This window comes from Lagenorhynchus albirostris, chromosome 4 (genome assembly GCF_949774975.1).
Source record: "Lagenorhynchus albirostris chromosome 4, mLagAlb1.1, whole genome shotgun sequence".
Classification (NCBI taxonomy): domain Eukaryota; kingdom Metazoa; phylum Chordata; class Mammalia; order Artiodactyla; family Delphinidae; genus Lagenorhynchus; species Lagenorhynchus albirostris.
This window is the reverse complement of record NC_083098.1, coordinates 9,747,814-9,759,977: the sequence shown is the minus strand read 5'-3', so window position 1 is coordinate 9,759,977 and position 12,164 is coordinate 9,747,814. Positions and strand designations below refer to the sequence as shown.

Genomic DNA, 12,164 nt, shown 5'->3' with positions numbered 1-12,164 from the left:
TGTTTGCACTTCATATTTGAAAATACAGATTATATGCACTTAGCAAATGGCATCCTGAATTTTATACTAATATTTAGGGGTAGAAATTTGTAAAAAGCATTCTAATATCTTAGATTTCTAAAATGTTTTAACTTTGTCTAGAATTTTCAGTCTCTCTTTTGCTAACCTGAAAGAGTTGTTGTTAAACTTTCAATAGATGATGAAATTGAGGGTCAGAAAACTGAAATACCTTGCTTGAGGTTACAGAGCTAATGCTTTATCTTCTGCTTTCAAATCCAATGCTCCAGCATTAAATAGATGTAACCACAGATATACACACACGCATATGTATATATACTACATGTATGTATGTAGTTTGTATCTATATTCTGAGAATTTTATTCTTTACTGAGGTATTCTTTAGAGAGATAGAGAGATTCAGAATTTGGTTAGAATCACTTTATAAAGCAATGATACTTTCCATGCCATTACGCATGCGTTTCAATAATTCAAGGAGGATTTTACGGTATCTTGTGAAAATACTGAATTTCAATCCCTTAAAAAAATTTGAGTACAGATCCTAAGCTATATTCACCTGCATTCTTAAAGAGATCCCCTTAAATCAGATTTCTCAATTTGAGTGCCTTATTTTGTATGACTAGATACATGCCAAACATAGTGAGATGTTTTTAGCAGTAACCAACTTTATGTTTCTAAGAGATGAGGTTAAGTCTAAAAGGAATGGAAAAATATTTATGATTAGAAAGATGAGAAAATATGTAACATGCCAACTTTAGATCAACACGAGGTCCTCGTTGATTCTGAGCCACATTCTTTGCCCTACTCGGTGAGCAATACCCCTCAGTGATCTCTTGTCAACCAAGAGAAGGGAGCCTTCTTAGCTCCCTTAAAATGATCCAGTCCACCCATCCATGTCAAGGTTCTTCCATGATTGTACTATTTGCGGGACAAAAGTTTGATTTAATTTTGGAAACCTGTGATTTCCTTACAACCTAGTATGACAGCATTTTTATTCTCCTTCTGTGTCTGCACACAGAGCTCCAGTAATTACACATGTTCCCTTCAGGCTGGGAACGTGCAGCTCACCCATAGTTTCTCCCAACATGCAAATAGAAAAGGATCGAGAGGTAGGTTAATGTCACCATCAAACGTTTGACAGCCAAGTGATGTCTTGTTTGGAAGTCATCATAAATAGTGTTGACAGTGATTGGGTTTAGGGATGACAGTAATTACAGTCTGTGACCTGGGTCACCACAGTCTTGCTGCTGCTGCTCGGGCATCCCTCTGCCACCTGCGGCGTGACTCTCAGCCTGGTTGCTGTGTATCAGCTGCTGTTGTTCCTGGGCTAGAGGGAAGCAAAAAGAGAAGAGAGAGAGTTAAGCACTGGAACCGCCTCATTTTTTTCCAGTCCTGAGCAGCAATATGGCTGCTGTGCATTTTCCCGTGTACTGAAGCTTGACGGTCAGCGATGACTGCAGAATAAGAGGCTCCGCCCCCATCCACAGGGTGATGTGCTCCCACATTGGTGTTGGAAGTGCAAGACTCTAGTTCTGTTTGGAAAAAATAAAATTATTAAGGTTTCCTTTTAGGTGAAAATGGGTGGTAGTTTGGGGAAGCCATGTAAACCGGGGTACGTAAACTGCCGGCATGATTGAGAGGAACCTTAACATCAGCTGTGTTAAAAGCTAGAGCAGCTTTCTAAGTGGACTGTCACAGAGGTGGCTTGTTTAACAGTGCAGTTTCCAACTGGTGGCCACTTGGAGGTAAGGGAGAGCTACAGGTTCTTTACTAAAAGAATACCTGCATAATAGTGCCACTTAAATGGGTTGTTCCCAGATTTTTAAGAAATGCATAGGCTCAAAACCTAAGGACTGCATGTAAAAGTAAACCATTATAGGGCATGTCTCGAGGGGTTCTATCTGTAAAATCAGTGAAATTTCAGAAAAATAGAAATTCTTGTAAAGCAAATTTACTCTATTAAAGAATTGCTTCTCATTTCCCATGAATCAAGTAATATTTTAAATGGCAATATAAGTTTTCATTGGGGAAAACAGTTTAGAGGGAAGATTTATTAAACATATTGAACACATCAAGTAATGTATGTCTGTAATTTGCAGACTTCTAATGAACAAATTTATTCATGGAAGTCTGCATATCGGACATGAGAAAACAAGCGTTTGGTGTCTGACTGTGCTTCTTCCCGTGTGAAATCATGAACCAATGAAACTGCACCTCTGGCACATGTTAGCTATGCCCCCAAGGCATATGTGGCTGCGACAATACTACTAAAGCATCTACTCCATAGAAAATATATTTGCCACTAATTTGAGTTAGTCTCTATTGCTAGATTGAATTTTGCATTGCTTTCTTCAGGGCATTGAGCTAAATTCATGAATCTCCATTCATGTCCAAGCTTTTTGCTTTGATTTTGTTTCTTCTTTTTTTTCTCCACTGCATAATAGATGGTCCTGCATAACTGTTGATGTATTTGGTGGAAGAAAACAGTCTGTAGCTTGGGGAAAAGTGTATGCATTTGAGGGCTGCAGTAGGTGGTGAAAAGTATTAAACTTCTGCTAGATCCTAGTAATAAAGTTCTTATAGCCCCAATTCCAATGAATTCATACAAATATATCTGCTAAATAATTGTATGGTTTTTAACATCAAGGTTCCTTCTTAGATGATGTAATAAAGCATTTTCCTGGCAGCTAAAATCTATCTACCCAGGAGGGTTACCAGAGAGTAAAGCAATGATTCTCAGACCAGGCTCTCTGAATCAGCAGTGTCAGCATCACCCGGGAACTTTAAAAAATACAACTTCTGGGCCCCATCCCAGACCTGCTAATTGAAGAAACTCTGGAGTGAGGCAGCAATGTGTGGTTTAACAAGCTCTCCAGCTGATTCCAATGCACACTAAAGTTTGAGAACCACTGGCGTAGAGCATCAAGATACATCTTCCTTAGCAACTTCCCACCTCGCTACCTTCCCTGTTTCTCTTAGCAGTGGAAGAGTGTTCAGGATACAGACTTGTCAGTATTACAGCAAAAGGAACAGGTGGGTTTAACAGAATGAACAAATGGGTCTTTTCATTTTTTTTACTGCTTACCTTTCTGAGCTAGATCATAGGAAAGCAAAAAGGGCTGGTGTATTGAAATGCATACCACGACTTGGTAGGCAGAAGACTTTGTTAGGAAGCAATGTGTAATTATGGTAAAACAAAGACCATATTGTTTTGTGACATACAAAGAAGGTTGCTCTTCAAATTTCTTTTTCTATCATTAACTTTTAATGCATATTATGTTTTTTTTTTAACGTTTCTTTAGAATAGTGATTTTTCATCATGGGTGGAAATTAGAAGCATCTGTTAACTTTGAAACACTAAGTGTTAATGTTCTCTCCATCCTCCTCCTACCCATCTGAAGATTATGATTCAGTAACTGTTCTGGGGAACTGAGCATGTGTGTACAGAGTTTTTTAAACTCTGCAGGTGATTTCGATGTATGACCCTGGTTAAAAAGCACTAATTTAGAACAAATTTCAAAATTTTCTAATTCTAATAAGTAAATTCAATGGTGTAAGGCAGAAAATACCAGATGTTTAAGTTAAAAATTGCAATCCAGAAATTGATCTTCAGAGATTTTTCAACAGCCGTAAGTGCTTGTTGATAACAAGAGCATATGTTAAAGACTTGATTTATTAAAACTCTAGTGAATAAAAACCTTTAGTCTCCTACCATTCCATAGAGAAGCAGGCCTTTACAAGGAGTCAGTGAAGCGGGGTGGACGTGCAGGATGACTGTCACTGTTCGTGACTCCCTAGTATAGATGATATTATTCCCTCTGTTGTTAGGACACAGGATCCCTGAAGAGGGACTCCTAAGCATGGATGCATGTGAAGTGTCTGAGCCACCTCCCCAGAGATCAAACCCAGAGTCCACTTACAATTGTAGAATGTCTCAGAAATAAAAGGGCCTTTCCACTCAAAGCCTAGGCTATAGCTCCTGACTCCCACCTGGTAACATTCCACATACCCCAACTCCAAAACTGTATTTAGTCAGTATGCACCGGTGTGACCTAGCAATTATTAAAATACTGAAATACAGCCATACCTATTGGCAAATATATAAAGTGTAATAAGTGATACAATTAATTATAAAAATCAAAATATTAACTTATTCCAAGTTAATTGTGGATGCACGATAAAGAATAAAGATATATCTTGTAGGATACATGATAAATGTATGGAATTCCTATTATAATAACATCCGAGAACCGTTTTTCAGAACTAGCAGTTTGTTGGGCCCGTTTCACGCACTACATAGAGTTTATGAAACATTCTATGTTTTGGCAGAATCATCAGTTTATCATTATGTGTGATTTATGTAGTAGTTAGAATTTCCAAATTGTTTGGTACTTACTTTAGTTTACTTGCTAGCACTAATTGTCCTCAGCACATAATTTTTGCTAAATATTATTAAAGAATTTATAATCAATTATTGAAAACACTGGAAGAGACAAAAGTTTAAATTTTCAAAGTATTTCTTTTAGGTATCATGAGTTGGAATTTTTTGAATCTGAGAAAAAAACAGATGTTTTCATAATGAAACTAGTCCTGGATTATCTAATATACAGTGCAGAAATCAGTTAGTCTGGACATCTTTTGATATATAAAATATCAAAGTCAAAAATATCAGTATCAAAAATCAATTCAATTTAAAATGTAATTAGTATTTTTGAAATAAAATCAGCTTGATTTTCAATAAAAATTAGTGGGCTATTTTTACTTAATATATAAATGTTGATTTCAAATAATGATATGAATTTGTATCATTTAAAATAAAAATTGGGCTTCCCTGGTGGCGTAGTGGTTAAGAATCCGCCTGCCAATGCAGGGGACACGGGTTCGAGCCCTGGTCCGGGAAGATCCCACATGCCGCAGAGCAACTAAGCCCGTGAACCACAACTACTGAGCCTGAGCTCTAAGGCCCACGAGCCACAACTACTGAAGCCCACATGCCCTAGAGCCCGTGCTCCAAACGAGAGAAGCCAACGCAATGAGAAGCCCGCGCACTGCAACAAAGAGTAGCCCCCACTCGCCACAACTAGAGAAAGCCTGCACGCAGCAACGAAGACCCAACACAGCCAAAAATAAATAAATTAATTGATTAATAAAAAAAGTAAACCCTCAATACTGATCTAAATAAAATTACAATACAAGCCTATATGAAAAAAGTAAAATAAAAATTACTAGACTTATTTGTCCTCATAATGACATTCAATTTCTGTTAAAATTCATTTGTGATCAAGAGAAAAATATTAAAGAACTTTATGAAATTAGTCTCATGAAATAAGCTTTTGTAATAATAAAAATTTTCAAGTTAAGCAAAGCTTTTGAAATAAAAAACTTCAAAAACACTTTATCAAGTATGTTAATAAAAATCAATAAAATAAAAATACTTAGAAAAAATTAGAACTTTTAACATTATCATATAATTGAAATAGTAGATCATTTCAGAAAAGAAAAATATTATAGAAGTTACCTGACAAAATAATTCTGATATAAGAATATCATTTCAAATCAGTTTTACGTTTAGCATTTGGAAAACAAGTTTTTTACAAAAAGAAAAAAGAGAATTGGTTTTCAGAAATGACAGTCTAATAGAAATGTCAATCCTTTTTTAACTTTATAAGGGAAAAAAATATTCCCCTTTTTAAACTGGAGATAACTTGAAAACTGATAAAAGATATTTTACATATGAAAAATGTTTATACATAGTATTTGACACAAAAATTCATAAGGGATAAACTACATGAGAAAACAGATTTTCTAATAAATCATATGAAAATGAAATTTTTATGACAAAACTCAAAAGTATAATAAATGTTTAAGTTCCTTGATTTATGATGCCCTAAATTTGACCAAATGATGTTTGCAAAGCTCTATGAGCTAATTAAATAGGACATTCCTACAAGAATTTTTATGATTTAGTTAATAATAAATATACTGAATATTTAAAAATGCACACACTCTTTAAGGACTGAAAAAAAAGGAATGCAATCACTGTTAACTCAGTAGTGGCCAGTAGATAATTCAGCAGGATGGCAATATCATTGATGTTAAAAGAAATTATAAACATACTGAGATTTCCTGTCACCTAATGGCTCTAAATCTGATGGAGAAATCTCTAAAGGAGATGGACCTGTATTAAATCATCTCTCTGACATCATTTAGCTGGTGTCATCCATGTCAAAAGAAAGAGCACACCAATAATTTGTAGAAATTAATAAGCTGTTTAGAAATTATTTGAATGAAACACGAGTGATTTGTGTTATGGCTTATATTACTTGGTATATAGTTTATAATATAGAAAACATATGCATTAAGTTAAGAAAATAAAAAGTAATGCATTCTTAATTTTTGATTTTTATATTAATGTATATATTAATTGATACTGAGTCGGTTGTCAAATGTTTGAATATGACCCCTGCCCCTTCTTACCCCGTCCTCATAATCAAGAGGCAGATTGGTTGAGGCAGTCACGATCCTGACTAAGGTGGAACCACCGCAATAAAAATCACGACAGCATTTTACACAGGGTTTATTTCCAGGGGCTCAAAAATCCTACGCTAAAGCTTTATTATAAATCATAAGGCATTATTTTATATTGCATTATCATATTCTAATGAAATTGGGTCTCTTCATCTCTTTACAAAGTATTACATCTTGCATAGTTAATGTAGAGATTATTACATTGCATCTCATTGAATATTCTCCATTTGAAAAGTACTGGCAAAGCAGGGAATCACGCGCACACACACACATACACTCACACAAGAGGAAGTAGGGGGTATTTTACGTGTGCTCCATTCCTATTTGAGGGGGGGTAATTCATCAAGTCGTAGTTCTCGCTTTGCCACTCACCAGGCAAGATCCTGAATGTGCAAGAAGTGAAAACAAACCTAGGTTAGAGGGAGAGGGTCAAGAACAGAAAGGAGGCAAACAAAAAGAATTCAAGAGTAATTTTCTATTGACCTTAGGGTCAAAAGAATTTCAAGTAAGTTTTATTCATGCAATCTGGAAAAATCCTATTGCACTGCAAATGAGAGGATAGAAAGTGACATACCAGAGAAAATCAGCAAATTAGAAATAAAAACTAAAAAGAGAAGAAAAAAATTTTAAACCAGTGACAAGTAGAAGAGAAATTAAATAAAGAAAGCTTTCAGGAAGAAAAAAAAGAAATAAACTGAAAGGGATAAAGATTAACACATAGAAGTATTGAGTGGAAGTCTTCAGTTTTCTTGCACACTCGTTTTTGGTGATTCACTCCTCAGTATGTGGAAACAGAATGAAATAAAAATGAAAATTTCTCCATATTTTTGTAAAGTTTTAAAGAGACTGATTTGAAAGAAAATGTAATTGGAAAAATCCTTTCAATATTGAATTACAAAAACTAATGTGATTATGTGTGTGTGTGCATAAAACTTTCCATTTGCGCTTAGCTATAGTTATTTTTAAATTAATTGTTTTAGGAGGAAATAGGTGAGGAAATTATACTCCTAATTGTAAAAGAAACAACTATTAAGCATCACACAAAGATCTTTGAGATCCAATTGTCATATGAACCTCTTTTCTCTGGAATTCATTGGATGGGGTCTGTGAAAACCTGCAATACCTGTTTAGCAAATTCAATAGTTTGTTATCTTTTCTTAGCTCTGTTTGTTGACTGGAGTTCAATACTTGCATTCATCCCAATTTATTTCTCAGTATTTAGCTGGTGGAGAAGCACTGATAGGATCTCTGACAGTGGAGTCAGTTACTCTCCTGTGATAAAATTCCTGGTTGATCGATGCTCTTTTATTTTTTCATTTAGCAATCTTTCTGTCTTCCCCACGTATTCTCTACCACAGGACTGCCACGATTCTAGGTTTTCCAGGCAATGTATCTTATCTTGCACTTAAGCACAGACCTTTACTTTGTTCCACAGGGCCCAAATTTCTGTCTCTTCTTTTTTGATCCTTTCTAAGATATTGGAGCTGAGACAGAAGGGCATTTATTTAAGTCAGATAATTTCCAGAGATCTTTATGTACTTCTCATTTTAAAAAATATTCAATATATTTTAAAAATTGGATTTCTTTTTTCTCTTCTCCCAATACAATTACTCTTTTTCCCTTGCACTAGACACTCTGATCTTGGTGGATCAAGGACTTAAAGAAGCAAGGTCAGCAAGTGTCAAGAGCAACCGTTTTCTTATTAGGTGCTTTTTCTTTCTTTCTTTTTTTTTAATTAGACAGGTATTATTTGTGAGGTTTTTTTTTGGTTTCCTTCCAGGCCTTTGAGGCATATCGTGGAAGTCATTAATGGCAACTCAGTAATGAGGAAGCTTGCTCTCTCTGCCTTAGAAACAGAAACTTTCCTGTATGGCTTGACAAGACGGGTTTCCAGCTGATTCTTTGATATCAACTGAATGCTTGCATGACGATGTTCAGTACATATGTAAAGATTTACCGAGATTTAGTAGTTAAACAGTAGAATGCAGTTTTATGCAACAAAGGTTCCTGGTGTTTTTTGACTAAATGTATCATAATTTTATTGAGCAAAGATGCTTACAGGAGGTAATGTTCTTTTTCAAAGAGGAAAGCATTAATCACCACCGAGGAGAACCAGATATGCAAAAATATAAGAAATACAGGTTTTTTTCTGTTTTAAATATTATAACTTTTATGGCATAGTAATTGGAGTAATATTTAAAATAATCTTACTAGAGAAGCCCCATATTTATAATGTTAGTTACAATAGCTCTTACATAATTTATTGAGTTAGTGCACACTTGTGAAATGAAATATTTTTATACATTCATAACATATGGCAGGGTTAGTTTATTCCAATTACTGCATAATTGCATTTTTTAACATTCATAATAACTGTGATAGATTTTATAAAGCACAATTTTATGAAATATCTTTTCCCTACATAGAGGATCTGATCAAAGCTGACTGGACTTTGTTTTTTTATTTTTTAACATCTTTATTGGAGTATAATCGCTTTACAATGTTGTGTTAGTTTCTGCTGTATAACAAAGTGAATCAGCTATACATAGACATATATCCCCATATCCCTTCCCTCTTGCATCTCCCTCCCACCCTCCCTATCCCACCCCTCTAGGTGGTCACAGAGCACTGAGCTGATCCCCCTGTACTATGCGGATGCTTCCCATGTGGCACATATATACAATGGAATATTACTCAGCCATAAAAAGAAACGAAATTTAGTTATTTGTAGTGAGGTGGATGGACCGAGAGTCTGTCATACAGAGTGAAGTAAGTCAGAAAGAGAAAAACAAATACCATATGCTGAGTAGATTTTTTAAAAACAGATTTGCAAAGAAGTTTTTTTTTTTTCCTCCTCTCTGATCTAACATTATTTGAACTTAAATTCCTGTACTTTGTGTCATTAGAGCAAAGCCACAATTTCCTTGTACTACTTGAGAACATTTTAGAGACATCTACTGGAAAAGCAAATTATTGCAATTTTTATAAAATTGGCTTAAAAAGTATGTTGTTACTGACATTTCAAAAAACTTTCTCGCATATCATATCACAAATCTAGCTCCCTTTCTGAGACAAACTCGTTGACCCTCAAAAAGATATAACAAATGTAAAATATATAAAAAGTGTTACTTTGCCGTTGGACTTAATGCTCCTTTTTCTCCCAGCAAAACTCTATTCACTTAGACTTCTTAAAACTTAGTTTCTTCTTGACAGTATGACTAATATTTTTAATAAACTGATCTAGAACTTATTACCAGAATTTTGATTATCTGAGTTGCAGCAAAAAGAGCATCTATGGAGGGTTAGTAATATTATAAACAGCATATTGGAGAATAAGACAACGGAATAATTGCCCCATGGATTCTTTTTTAACTCTTTATTTTATATTGGAGTATAGGTGATTAACAATGTTGTGTTAGTGTCAGGTGTACAGCAAAGTGATTCATTTATACATGTACATGGATCTGTTCTTTTTCAAATTCTTTGGACCCGAATTTTGAATCACAACATCCTTTCCGAACAGGTCGGGGATGGGTCTATGGAGAGAGAGAGAGACAGAAAAAGAAAAAGAGAGGGTAGAAAGTGAAGGAGGAGAAATAAACAAGAGCACAGTTGCCAGCAATTCCATTTTATTCCTGATCTACCGATTTGTTTGTATATTTAAAAAGACCTCCCTACTGCAATTTAAATTAAAATGGTTACTTTTTCTATTATGAAATGAATTTTGTTGTGGGGAGGGGAAACTTGTTGGGGAAACAGGGAGTTGTGAAATTCATGTAATAGTTTACAAATTTTCTGTGAATAAAATAATTTCCTCTTGTTGTAAAGGACTAGCACTGAAGTAATTATCACGGTAGCTACATAACCAGGTTTTCCAAACCCTTGAGGGCTCTGAAGAGCTTTAAAGAATGGATCAGTCACACTGATTATTCTTGCCATATTTGGAGCTGCTTGTCATGTGAGACAGTGTGGAGAGTGCTGTCAAAGGAAACCTGACAATTTTCTCTGCCACATAAGAATAAAAGACTGTTGGCACATATATAAAGTGTGATGAAAAGGGGAGGGGAACCTTGGCACATAATTGGGTAGGAATCAGAAGGAAAATATGTGCACCTCCCCACCCCCGCTCCAAGGATAGATGAGATAATGAAGAATGGCTCAAGGGACAAAGGGACTCAGTAGTTCTTGATACTACCAGTGCATCAACTGCAGTAATAAAGAATTCAACAGCTTTTATGTACTTCAATAAAAGGGAAGATGAGGATGGTCAGGATGCCGTAGGGAGCAACAGTCGGTTCTTTTGGAATCACAGTTGTATTAGAGTTGATTGTATGACAAAATGACACAATGGGCATATCTGCCATCAGAAAATTGTTCCTACCATAGATTTCAATAGAAAGAAGTCCTTCCCACAGCAGCTTAATCAGCACATACCTGAATTATGAGTAATTCTAGTTACAGTATTGTGACAGAGAGTCATAGAACTGTTCTGGGACATTTTTGTTAATGGGGATTCAAGATAACGATTTGTGAATCCAGTATTAAAGATATCCACAGGTTGCATCCATTAGAACATGAGGTGTTAGTAAGCAATCAAAGCTAAACTGTTTGAATTCCATTTAAGTATTTCATATAATACTTTTCTAAAAAAGGGAAAAATAGTACGTAGCAGGTATTCAAAACTGTCAACTCGTCTTGTCTCCTGTGTGTATATTTATAATGATGGAATTCTATGTTTTTCCCTCCTAGGCATATACAGTCCATCATAGTGATTAATAATCGATTAGCAGGTATAAAAGGAAGAAGCATGAAACAACACAGTCCTCATCAGATGGACACCATGACATTCTTTGACATACAGACTTTGCTTCCTATCTCTTATGTACGATAGGGTGTGGAACGACATTCGAAATTTCTAGAAGGGTATATTGTGAACAAACACTGAATATTTAAGAAATGATCATGGAATTAAAATCCTTTTTCATAAGGAGAGAAATATAAAAATTAATCTTAGACTTTAGAAATATAATTCTAAATACTCTTAACCGTCTGACATACACAGACTATAAACAAATAGGTTTTACCGCTGTGAGTATATCTGTGCACCTCACGGAAATTAGAAATCCTTTGAAAGCAGGATCATATTTGGAGTTTTTCTTTTTTACAATATGGTAAAGTATCTTGTTTGCAAATATTTTCGGTATAGATGATATTTTGTTTAAAACTTTATTTTACCTGGTTATAAATGAAGTACATATTCATGCTGTACTCTGGAAATGTATTAAATTTTTATAACATCTTTGAAATTAAGGCCATATCCAGAATAAATAGCGTTACAGTGAAATTTGCCTATAGATTCTCAACGAATGGGCTAGAAGAACCATATATAATATCCTTAACTAAACTGCAGGTTTTCTAGAGCTTTTATATTACAACTTTCTTTTTGTAAAATGTGAATCATAATGGTTTCTCCACACTTATATTAATTTTTAATCACAGTCTCTTACACTGCTGATTGAATTCCCCACTACCGCTAATAGCCTTCCTTGTAATATTCATTCATTTAAAATATGTATGCGGAGGCCATATCTTACGTTTCACAGGGAACCTGTTTAAAG

The 12,164-nt window shown here is 34.9% G+C and overlaps 1 protein-coding gene across 1 annotated transcript in view; it reads right to left on the bottom strand.

The window, feature by feature from the left end:
* MMRN1 (multimerin 1) overlaps positions 1 to 12,164 on the bottom strand; it is a 65,877-nt gene that overhangs the window by 27,093 nt on the left and 26,620 nt on the right. The window contains exon 4 of the mRNA XM_060147098.1: positions 1,244 to 1,345. Within this exon, the coding sequence (XP_060003081.1) occupies positions 1,244 to 1,345 (102 nt within the window). The remainder of the gene's footprint in view (positions 1 to 1,243; positions 1,346 to 12,164) is intronic.